Below are 13,299 nucleotides of genomic sequence, written 5' to 3' on the forward strand. Positions count from 1 at the left end.
GCAAATCTGTAAATCTGAAAGGACTTAATTAGTATCCAGGGAGAGTTTAGTGGTATTTAATTAACAAAGAGACCATAAATTACTTTAAAGAAAAAAAACAAAGCTAACCAACATCTTATTACATCCTGCTAGGTTTTTTTTAATGGAAAATTCTAGTTAAAAGGAGTATACTTTGCCATTTAGAATGATCACAGGAAGCGATACTTATATTCAGACTAGCAAGAAAAGTGTTCTAGAGCCTCATTCCAGTTTTTTGTCTGTACAGCAGATGGACGACCTTAAAAAAAAAAGCTAAAAGAAGCTAAAATAAAGGGAAAATCACAGAAGGAAGTGGAATATAGCTATAATTTAATGCAAAAAAAGTCAGGTGCAGGAGTATTCAAACACAGATTCACAGAAGGACTTACACATTTTTTTCTTCCCTGAAAGAACAGACTCATCTACCTACTGTCACAATGCCTACTCCATAAAATACTACCAGGGCAAAAGGCTTTATTATAATATTAAAACCTTTGCCCATTCTATGCTCATTTTTATTTCTATTATATTCATTTTATTTCTATTACTTTTCTATTACCTTATCCTCACTGTAACAAACTGCACCTCTTCTTACCAAGACAAGATAGAATTAACCTTTCTAGTTTATTCATGTTTCATCCTTTTTGTAGAGTCTTGACTGTTTCTTATTCTGTATTCAACCCAATCTTTGCTCTCTCCTGTGTTATTGATCATATCCATTTAGAAGCATCTTTGTCCCTATTTCCACATGACGTAATTTTCATTTTCTCGTGCGCCAAGTTATCTTGCTTGCCTCATTACAGGCTCCTGAACCCGAGGCAGATCTGATTAGCACAGAACAACCCAGTATTCTGAGGTCCTGACTTAAGGTGAGGAGCCATAGCCATACTCCATAGGTTAATCTTCTCTGATTTAGCCATTTCAATATCATAAAGCTGGGGAAAGTTGGGAACATGGTCTAGTTGCTACCCATAGTGCATGAAAAGCAACTTCTTTATGTCTTGTCTCATATCAGTAGCAACTTGTACAGCTATCCCTCCCCATACAATACAGGGAGAATACGCCACTGAGGGATACAACCCAGTAATGGCTGTTCTTTGTGGTAGTCTTCTAGACGTGCAGATGTTCATTATTGGAAAGGGAGCCTGGGATTCCAAAATTCTTTCTTATTTCAAACTGAGCTGTAAACATGGACTGACTTTCTCCGTATCACCTTCATACCACACAATCTCAGATCAAATTGGATCCAGATCAAATACAGCTGGTGGCTATTTTGCACATATCATATGGATGTTTTGAAGGAAGCTACACACTAAGGATTGAAATGCACACAAAATCACTGTGGAAGGCTGCATCTATACTTCTGCTGAGTGCCTTGTATAGTATCAGGAAAATGCTCTGCTATCAGGGTCACATAACTGGGGGATTGAACACAATTGGACATGGTGCTGTCATGAGGCAGCCGAAGTGTACGCTTGAAATATCAGTCTCCAGTGCATTCCTGGGAATTACACTAGAGTTAACATGGGCTTTTACTGACTGGAGAGTGTCAGATAACCACAGAGCTTTTCCCATTTGTGTTTACTCAAGAAGACATATCCTGTACTGAAGGAATGAAGAATATGGACACAGCTGTTATGAGAATGCTTTGAAGCAGGTGGGGTATCTTTCCTTTATTAGAGAAGTAAAGCTTTAGGAATTCCTTAGAGACTTCATAAAACTCGGCCTTAAAAATTAAGATATAAAGACGTTTTTTTAAAATAAATTAAAAAAAAAAATTCCCTCAGAGTGGACCTACAGTATTCCAGGATTTTGGATGTGGGCAACCCCTATAATTTATCTTCAGAAGAATCCACATATAGTTTATGCATGTTTTCCACCATTTCCTCCTGTCTATAATAAAAGTACATCTCCCTTTATATGCATGCTTATAAAATAATAACAGAAATACATAAAGTAAATTTGTCCCCCAAAAAATATTAACTTTAGCAATTTAAAAGAATTATCACTGTAACTGTTGTACCACCATATGATTGTCTTGACAGGGTGTACTTTTGGGAATTGTTCATTCAGATAAAGGGAATTCACAACACTAAAATTATCATAAAATAAGGTATGCATTACCATCCTAAACAACTTTTTAATAAAGAAGAATAAAACTTGGGTGATTAAAGAAGAAACAAAGAAGGGGGAAAGAGGAATGATATCCAAGTTACATTAAGGAATCACTGACCAAATGGAAGAAACAGATATAAATGGGTTTGGCTTTGTTGCCTTCATTTTAATGGATTTGAAATTAAGTCTTAAATGGCACAAGGAGTCTTACAACACAGTTTCCAAATATTACCTGAAACTGTCATATTCACCTTCAGCCCTACATTCACAACTGAATATTTATCTTATCTTATGGCAGGACATAGTTTCTTCCTCAAGCGAAATAACTACTTCCTTCCAAAAGGTTCGTCTTTGCCTGCCCCTTGACTCAAAAAACACCAGTTTGCAGTTAAGCTCTAACAAGATTTAAACTCTACTTCTTTAAGATTTAGTTTCTCATAGCTAAGAGTTGTTCTCATATGTATTTCAAAGGCAAGCAATGCTGTGGACTTCCCAGCAGTGTCCTGCTTTTGAAGTCTTTGAAATGCCCATAGGAGATGCTACTAACAAAGAGAAACTGACAGTCTTAAAAAAAAGTAGAGTTTAAATTTATTTACAGCAAAGGCCACAAAAAGAGAGAGGATTACCTTTTTAAAACTGATTTTTTTTCTGTATCTGCTGTAGCTGGGATGGCTGTTTTATGACCAGGAACAACCAGTATCATAATGTGAAGGGTCGAGCCACTCCAGAAGGAAACATAAAGTGAACATTTCCTGAAATGATTCTTTATGCTTTTTAAATAAACTGTTCTTTTCTTCCTTATTTTCTTTTTTCCTCTTAAATCACAACAAACACAACAAAAACTTCTTTTTCATCTTCATTCCTCTTTCTACTTACATCCTGACTTCAAAACCTACTTTATGAAATCAGGGCTAGCTTGACTGTTAACAACATATATATTTTAGAAAACATTGAGTTTAGAGAGCTCATTAAACATTAAATGTTCATTTTGGGGTTGTTTTTTTGTAGGAGGAGAGAAAATTACTTGCAAATATTGAGCAAAAGAGTTTCAAAATGTTAAAACATATGACTTTTCTAACTAAAAGACCTGTTTTAAAAGGTAACTGTTTTACTGTAAAAATAGTCTCCAAGCAATTTAAATCAAAGTGAAATATTTCCAGTTTAAGTAAGCCTAAGTCTTTAAGTGTTTCACTGAACACAGATTACTTTTTCAATCATCATTTAGTCAAAATGTGAGGCTTTTTTTACTTCCTGTCCTATTTGAGAACAATAATACAAAAAAAATATCAAAACACATTAATAAACAAGCTAGCTATTTCTTGCCTTATGTCTGTAGGGCCAAACTTGAAATCAGAATTTTGATTACCTGAGGCTTTTGGTGACATCAGCCAACAAATTTTTAGGGAGGCAGCCTCTAAACGTCACTGTCTTGGTTATTTGTTAAAAAGCGTGAAAAAAAATCAGTTATAACTTTATGCACTGCCATGTCTGTTCCCTTTTCACCTTTTGATAGCTATACACACATCTTACTTGAACTTAAATACTAAGCAGGCATTCTGTTCTGCTGTAACTGCTGTTTATCTAGCAGAGTGAGTTTTCGCTGCAGGTAGCCTCACACATAACATATTGTTTCTTGATCTTATTTTTTTATTTCAGATTTAGAAGGATAGTAGCATTATGTAACAAGGATATCAACTGTCTTCCAGTTCACTGAACCATGAGAAGGGTTTGAGGCTCACCATGCTCTTTTCTTGCCAATGACAGTTCAACCAGCATGGAATAAGTTAGCAACATTTCCAAGAAAATTAAATATATCCCATTTGGCTAAGTACCTTCCTTGTATCTTCCGTTACAGTCAGTTTTTCCTCTTACCAAGGTCTTATTTCTGACTGCCACTAGATAGACATCAAATCAAACTTAATTTTTTAAAGCATTTTTCAAAGATTTTACTGTCAAGGCAAAACAGAAGGGCAAAACAAACTTTAGGGTGAGTAAGATAAAGGTAGCAAACTGGTATATTTCTGCTGGAAAGTCGGGAGTTCATTCTTAACTCATGTAAACCATCTGCAAAACAAGCCTCCAAACTTCCTTTGGGTTCAGTTCCTAGCAGCTAAAAACAGGGCTCCTTCTGTGATTCTCTGAAAAAATAGATACTGAAATTCCAAATAATATGGCATCTGTTTTCTAACTTAATTAATGCCAGAAACAGCACTAGAATTTAGGTCTTCTATTTCACCAGGCACACTAGTACACCTTTCAAGTTACTATATTTTTCTTCAGAACTTAAGTTTTAAGTGAAAGCAAAAGATAAAGCTGTTAGCAACTGTTAAGACACTGCAGAAAATGTGGGTAAACTGACTGATTTATTGACAGCTGTGAGCTCAAACACAAAATTCGGCAACTGAAGCATACTTATGAGAATACTTATGCTAAGTCCATATTATTTGTTAGATACTACCTTGCTAATAGAAATTATTGTAATTTAGTTAAGATTTCTTAAATTAATAAATATGCTTAGTGACACCCCTCCTCCCTCTCTTTGTACATGTGAATACATCTGTACATAATCTAATGATTTAGCCTTACCAGTGCTGTCATCATAAACAACAGTAACTGTTTTCCACTTGAAGAACTGCACAAGGTCAAGGATGGCACGGCTGAGTGAAGAGAAATCTGGATAGAGGCTGACATAGAAGGAGTCCTTGTTGTCTGACACCTGATGTTTCCAGCGGGTCTGGATATGTGGAACACCCAAAGCGTTGCAGATGGATTGCACAGCATTAGCTGAAGAGCTATGGGATGGTCCGAAGATGGCAGCCACCCCAAGGGACAGCTGATCGCAGGCTGAAGAGGAGATAGAAGTCTGTCAATGATGAGAGGAAAGAAGGCAGTGTGCCAGAAGGTATTGCACAATTCACATTAAACAAAAGGCACTCCATGAAATATAACTGTATTGCTGACAGAGCTCCCTTCTTGTGTAACACACAGATTTCAACTTCAGAATACATTTCTAAGCTTTCACTATGAGCTGATTAATAGCAACACTTAACATCAAAACAGAGCTCAGCTATGTTTAATAAACACTTCTGTCAGTGAAAGTGACAAAGTCCAGCAATTGTGTATCTTTAAAAAAGCAGTAACAAGAGAAGAGATTTATGCTTAGCTGCATCTTACATTTGGAAAAGGGCCATAAGGGACAGTATTCTAACCTAGGCTGTTCAAGTGTAATTTCTTCCTCAATCAATCAACATTATTTCTACTGAGATCTTAATTACTCAGAATTTTTATGTGTTAAGTACATTCTAGTTAAGTAGCAGGCAAATGATTAATTCCATTGAAATGGACATTTGAATTTCATTGAATCTGAAAAGCAGGCATGTTGACTAGAAAATTTTAAAGGTCAACATTTTCCTTAAAAGAAACTTAAATTGCTCTCTGTTAACAAGAAAAAAAAAAAAAAAAAAAAAAAAAAAATCTGTGCTCCTTTTTAAACACTGGAAATAGTTTTGCTACACCTATATTAGTAGATAAAATTGGCCCTGAGAGTCACTGACGTGATACTGCTGCATTCAAGCAGCTGAAGTCTCCTCTTTCCAATACAGAGTGGCCCTACCTATGCTGTGTATTAGCAGTCTCTGGTCTCCCACAGTATGCTCCAGTATTACCTTGTAGGATATTAGCTGAGACATGCCAAAAAGAAGGCAGGAGAATTACTCAGTGCTGCAGAATGGTGTTTCAGCCCATGCCCTGCTCCTGTTTAGATCACTGCCATAGACATAACCTTTGTGAGTATGCTGTTCTGAAAATCAACAGATTCTGTCTTCTAAGAACACACCCTATTTGGTAAAGAGAAGTATGAAAAGTATCTCCCTAATGCAATCTAGATGTGATTATTTGTATGAGGTTTGATTAATTAATATTTTTACTCCACCATCAACGTTCCTGACAGCTGAGGAAACAAGCACTAGAAACACATCTTGTTGCATCACTTTTCTCAGCAAGTCAAAATTAATTGTTTTATTGTGCACATCCTTTTCAACATGATGAAAATATTGCTGTCTTTCAAGTGCATTCCAGAAACTGTGCTGGCACACCTTTTTATTACTGCAGAACACCGGTGGTTTAAATGAACTTCTCATATACATGCAGGATCTCCATTGCATTTCTGAGCATCAGATCAGGGCCTAAATGACTAGCTTGATATAAAAAACATTTATGCTAATATTGCCCTTCCTAAGAGTAATCAACAAGCTTTATGCAAATGTCAGTAAATGGGATCACTAACAACAGCAATAGCTACCAGATGGCTTTTCAATGGGCTTTTTTTCCCCTGTTTCTGAGATTTGAATAATGCAATGCTTTCACACATGATTTAATATGGCAGTGGATCTATCAGATGCATACCAATTTTTCTAGTGTATTGAGGAATATTTTGTTTCCATTTACATTATTCTTCACTGAAACAGTATCTTGGAAGTATCGTCTTGCCTTCAGGTTGCTCTTTCATGTAGTACCTTTAAAAATCCATTAATATTTAATCTATATTCAACTTCAAAAGTATGTGTTAACAAGAGGTCTAAACAGGCTATTTTTGATGCAGTGCCTGCCTGCTCACTAATAGACATAATCATGAACCACAAAATGAGTCAAATGCTTAAACCTCATTGTTAAAACTTTGCTGTGGAGCCATCATAATAAAATGAACCATTTTGTGTTAACCTTTAGCCTTTGATTCTGAACTAAAGCACCTGTCAGCACAAATGTAGTTGGCTGTATTGTGAACTGATGAAGCAAAAAGCTATTAGCACTGGAAGATTACACAGATTTTGATACAGCCTGACGAGCTACAAATAAAGAGTTGCATTCTCATCCAAGATGCAACTAGGAACAATGAATATATACAATCTATTCAATATATCCAATCAATGGCATGTTGCCATCCTAACTTCAGCTATTATAGTCCATCAAGAATTAACAACATAATATTAGGGCTAGCCTACACCTTCAAGCAAACCCCAAGTAAGGACTAAAAGTAGTCGTATTGTCTCATGAAAGGCTTAAAGAATTAAAGATTGTGGAACAAATTTCTCTGTTCTCTACATCCTCCCTTGGGAATGGAAAGAAACTGTCTCATTAAATTTCACAGGACTATGTGTGCTGGAGTCAGGAAGCAGTTGAATTTGGAAGATGAGGAAGACAATAGGAAGAAGAGGCCAGAATTAGGGATCAGCCCATTTATTCACTGTTGGCAGAGATGGAAAGGGAAAAGTAGTTTCTCTCTGAACCTGCATTAATCCATCATCCAAAACACCTGAATAACAATTCAAAAATACTTTGTTAAAAGTGTTGTTTGCATATTTCTACTTCCACACACTCTCCTTTGCAAAGAAACCATGTAGTTAGGCATAAATATTTAGGCCACAATATTCTTCATAAATCAAAGCATCTTACAATACCCAAACTGTGTGTGTTTCTGTACAAATATGGACACCATCTATTTTCATATCTAACAACAACAGTTGATATTATATTTGTTTATTTAGCAAATAAACAGGTAAAACAGGTTAGGAAGATTAACTCTATATGTTACAGCAAAAAAGAAAAATTCTCGTAATTTCTAAACTGACTTTTAAAATCTGCATTGTATTCTACTTTAAAGATGTTCTTTATGTACATTCACCCTGACACAGCACCTTTTCCATGTGTAGCGTTTCTAATGTGGCATCAAATGTTTTAATTCAACTTAGCCCACCATAACACCAAAAATCCCTTATTGTATAAAGTTTTCAGTGTTCAACATTTGGGAGTGGCATGTTGGGACCAGATCTCTTTGCAAATTTAGGCTAGAAACCTGTCATAAGAAATGTAGGTTGATCTTGGATTCTTTCACCCTTCTTATTTATTGTTAAGGCTAACATTCATATGAAATTGGTTCTTCAGTTTATAAAAAATGTTTTTAAAGGACATGTAACTGCAAAATTCAATCCTACTGAGTTCTAACACCAGGCTTTGTATTTTCTCCTATAAATACATATTGAACTTGTTGGGGCTTGTACTTTCTAGGATATGGCAATGATGCAGTACAACTTGCATCTATTGTCATAGACTTGAATGTAAAGCAATCTGAAAACTTCAGTTTTTGTGAGAATCAACGATTTGAAAATTTAGGAAAAGTGTTCAGAATTATCTTTAGCTTTTAATTTTCTTTAAATAGATCATTTATAGTAAGGGGAAAACTGCTGAAGTCAGGCCTAGACATTTGGCTGATCACAATATTCTTAAGCACAGACTTAATATTTAGGCTTATTTTTATGCTGCGTTGACATAAAATGATCAAAATTACAACTACTTGTTCCCCTTTGAAGCCACACCTCACACATACCAGCCATTCATATGTTACAGGCATTTGTGAAGAAGTACTTAAAGGGACTGAATGCTTAAAACTGAATTGGAGCCTTCCCCCAGGCTTACTAGAACCTCGGGGCACTTGATGTTTTCCAGAACAAGGTCTGGAGACTGTGTTTCTTTACTCCAAAGGGGCTGGTATCAAAAAACTGTAGTCACAAAACTCAGAAAAATTTATTTCAGATTTAAAATATTTAAAGAAATAGCTTTTAGACAGGGGCTGTGGGAACAAAGGTGACAATATAATTATAATTATTGTAATTACATTATCATATTTATATTATATAGTTATAATTATAATATTATAATTAATAAATCTAAATATAATAAGACATTGACAATATAAATATTTTTTAAAAGGTGACAAAAGAATACAGCCTTCAAGGGGTAGTCTTTACTTTAAAGCAGTTCTTTCATATTCGCCAGAAACTTGTACCATCTCACTGCATATGGCTTTATTGGACAGACATTTTTTTCAGGTAGGTAAATCAAGTGACTCTTAGTTGCTCATTAAAAAAATTAAATATGCTAAAGGTTACCTTTTTTTGATGCCTCAAAACTGTCATAGAGATTTATCTTTTGGGTGTCATAAGTTAATGTGGTGTTTGGCAGAAGAGTTCTGTTTCTGTTGATTGTGTTCACAGCAAATCTGAAGGCTAGCTCTTCTGCTCCCATTGGACCAGATTCCACACACTCAAAAATGCCTCCTGGTATGGGAGAAAGAAGAAAAAAACCAAACCACTAGTAAGCTAAATTGGCATATAAGAACATGTTTAATCATCGCTTTCAGAAAAGATTCATCAGGCTGAAATTTTTAACTTAATAAACCTGATACAGTGCAACTCATGAAATTACCTCATGATTTTGGTGAGGTGTGGGTCAAACCATAAATAACCCAGCGACAAATCAAACTTACCTTAAAGAAAACCTGTTTGCTTTTTTTTCCAATACAACATTCATTTTACTATTATGAATAAAAAGAGTGTGGCATTATAAACTAACCACACTATTTAAAAGCAAAATAGGAGAGGGATGAAGAATATGTAATTATTCTTTTACACAGTTAAACCTAAAATGATTACATTTACCCCTTTAAGATCAACCATCACCTATGTGTGTGTGGCAAAGGGGAGGGAGATTTCTGGATTCTTGTTTTCTACTGTTCTAGACTTGTGATATAGCTATAATCAACTCAAGAGCTCACTGGAAATGCAACATTATAAAGGAGCTGAGATGTGCCAAACTGCCTCCAAAAATGAACATGTATACATATTCTAGCGTGACTGTGTGCCTGAACTGATAAATACATTGACCAAATGATTCAAATTTTGCTTTTTTGCACTAAGCCACAGGTACATGCTAACCTCAACCTCAGCAAATACAGGAATCTAAGCAACTACCCTCTGCATAAGCTCTATCATGCAACAAAAGCATCCCCAAACAAAACATACTGCCAGAGCAGGACATGCCTCAAATGGCAGGCAATTTCTAGAACACTTTTGAGCCAGCCTCAGTCTCAAATAAATATATTTCTGAAACAGTGCTGTGTTTCAGCTGTTCTTTTCTCATTAATGAGATATCATTGCCCATGAAATGTAAATTTATACATACTTTGGAGTAACACCATTTATTCTTGGGACTGGAAAGGCCAAAGATACAGTGTCAATAAAAATAATATGAAGATATGTCCTTACTATGGTGACACGGAGTGCATCAGAAAAACAGTCGGCATCCATATGGTCTCTCGGTCCTCATGCTAACAGCATCCATCAATACTAATGGACAGCCAATGGCCATCATCTGAGGATCGCTAATTACAAGCCAGATATCATATCTGTGCAAGCAATGCTTTTCATTTGCTTTCTTCTAGCTTGTGCTTATTCATTTCCAAAGTAACATTGCTACCTGGGTTTGTATTGTCTAAAGAAATTTACTCAGCACTCTGCTACTTTCTCAGCAAGAAGCTCTCCAAATCTGAATGTGCCGGAGCTGAGTCAGACTGAACTTCACAAACTACAGTCTATAAACAGTTTTGTTGAGCAGTCAAGTAGATAAACCATTTCTAAAGCAAAAAGAATGTGTATTTAGTTATAAACTCTCCCTTTCTGTTACTATTAAATATGAAAAGGCTTTTCAGTTTTGCAGACCTCCTGCCTCTTCCAACCTGTTCCTCACTACAGGATGGAGGTGGTAACTTTTTTCCTGCAGATGAGCCCCTAAATTCCTGGTGAGAACCCTAGGGGCAGATGCTCAAATAATTTTAATTTAAAAGCACAGGCACTAACTGAGATGAGATGTGACGTTAGTAATTTAAAACTGAGAATGAGGCACTGACGGGAGACGCAGATGCTTATGAAAAATGTAGATATCTAGGGAAATTATTCAAATTGATTAGGTATTGAATGTTTATCTAATCAGTAACCAATATTAACAATAGTTCAGAAGCTAAAGCAAAAAGGTAGGATAAGATTCAGGTAAATATAAGCCCAGTACATCTTTAAAACTGAAAAAAAATGACATTTATGTGCACAATAATGCAATATTAACATGAAAAGCAACCTACTGCTTTTGAAATTAATGAGGTACTTCGTTTGGGAAAACACAGTCTGATAGACAAGATTTTGTGCTGCTTAAGGCTTACAGCATCTAAACATTATAAATCAAGCTGTGACATATAGGAGGATCGTATTTTGATTTGGGGAAAATATTAAAAAATTGCTGCAGAAAGCTAAGAATTAGTGAATAAATGGCAAGTATAGATACTGAGAGACAAGGAAAATCAAAAGTTTTCATGCACATTATGAAAATTAAGATAGATTTTATAGGTTTTCCTAAGGCATCTGGAAAGCAGTTATTCAAATGTATTTGAATAAACCAGTATCACACAAACAGTTATTAAAAAAAATATATTATATCCTAAGTTACAATGGATTCATAAAGATAAATAGCATTACAATGTCTCTTTCTTCTCCTTGAAATTTTTACACTGCAAGACTTCTTTAACTTCAGTGTGTCCAAAGCTCAGTACTATCTTCCTTCTTTATTCCTGTATTTTTCATTCTGCTCATTTCTAAATTCTTGAGATCAAGAATTCCATGTCAAAGATACAGCCCCTACTCTCAGTATAAGATAAAATTATAATGAAAATTTATTTTGACCTCTCATATCTGGGTAATTCCTTATGGTAGCAACAGTTTATCACATAATAAGACAATTTTATGAAGATGACAAAGTATCTATCTCCTGTGAGTGGCAACAACATGTAATTTCCCACATGCACCATTCAGTATTTTTCCCTCACTCACACAGTCTCTGTTCCTGAGATAAATGCATCCCCTGCAAAGCTGGCAGCATACAGCCTGTCTATCTCAGAGTTAATTACCATTCTTAAGGAAAAGGGAGGTAAAATAACCTGTTTCTGTTGTCCTGTGATTAGGATATTCTGCTAGGAGGAAGGAAAACATATCTTCTGATACCTGCTCTTGAAGATTTTCACATTTTACTAGGCAGACACTGAATTAAAAAGAAGAACCCTAGAGGAATATAGATTAGACCATATATTTGCAGTTTCCTAGTTGTTTGCTAACCTGTAGGATGTCAGCTTCAACTAGGCTCCTTTCATTTCAGTTTTACGCTACCTCTGTATCTGTCTGCTCAAGTAGCAGGGGAGGAACATCCCATAATTAAACATTTTGGATGTTGACAGGTGTAGGTTCATCTTAAACTTCACACTAAGAAGAGATTCAAACCAAGAGGTTCTCAAAATGCACCATCTTCTACTAATATGCAAAATGGCTGAAAATGCTGGGCTTCTCCGCAGTGAACAACAGCTGCTCGCTTTAGCCAACCCAATCCTGCACATGGGGCACCACCATTTTTTAACTGAACATCTGAGCAGTTCAGCTTGAACTCCCAACTAAGCAGAGCAGGAGCTTAGGCAGATACATGCCTGCATTCTGAATATCAGAATATAGTCACAAAACAGCTCTGCATTCTCCAGATGAAAACCCTTTTAAATGTTTGTGGAAGTCGGTGTTTCAGATACTTTCAGGATGCTCAGCAAAGGTACATAAATGAGTTCAGACATTGACAGGAATGGGAAGTTTTAAAGGGTGCTTCCTCCATTGCTGCATAAGATGCAAGTAGAAATTTATTTAATAACTTTAAACTCCCTTTGCCTTACCATCATGTTCCTGTGTTAGTTATTGAATATGTAAATAATAGCAAAAAAATACTTTGAGTGTTTTTAAAGTAAATGTGTAAATCCACTGGAAAGGAAATTAATAAAAAGGACTGGCTTTCCATTTCAGGTGTACTCAATTATAAAGGTATAGTGGTTTCCAGAAGCTGTTATGGCATACTGAGTCACGTTCCCTCCTAAGCAGGCTGTTCTTTACTGCTGTTGTACCTTGTATTCAGGATAGCCTTATTAATAATCAAATTGAGGAATGCACTGCATGCTTTCAGATAAGCAGACAGAAGAGTCATAAATCTTGCCATTGATATGTGGACGAGCAGCCAAGCCAATGCCTATCTCTGTCTAACAGCTTGAAAAATGCAGGTGTTGGGGTTTGTCTTATTCTCAACACAGCTGATAGACCTGTAATAGGCACAAACATCAGTTCTCATATACAACCAGCAGCACATCCTAGAGGAAAAGGCTGAATTTTCACTGCTACCTCAAAACAGAGACAGAAAACTTAAAAAGAGTAGCAAAGTGTGTATTTAATGCTTAGCTTGCTTTAATGATCTCATATACGA

At 35.7% G+C, this 13,299-nt stretch overlaps 1 protein-coding gene across 1 annotated transcript in view; it reads right to left on the reverse strand.

Annotated features, from left to right (window-relative positions):
- Positions 1-13,299, reverse strand: part of GRIK2 (glutamate ionotropic receptor kainate type subunit 2) — a 416,307-nt gene that overhangs the window by 272,678 nt on the left and 130,330 nt on the right. The window contains exons 3-4 of the mRNA XM_055714896.1: positions 9,078-9,245; positions 4,720-4,977 (exon numbers count right to left, since the gene is read on the reverse strand). Coding sequence (XP_055570871.1) covers positions 4,720-4,977; positions 9,078-9,245 — 426 coding nt within the window. The remainder of the gene's footprint in view (positions 1-4,719; positions 4,978-9,077; positions 9,246-13,299) is intronic.

Source organism: Falco cherrug, chromosome 6 (assembly GCF_023634085.1).
Source record: "Falco cherrug isolate bFalChe1 chromosome 6, bFalChe1.pri, whole genome shotgun sequence".
Lineage (NCBI taxonomy): Eukaryota > Metazoa > Chordata > Aves > Falconiformes > Falconidae > Falco > Falco cherrug.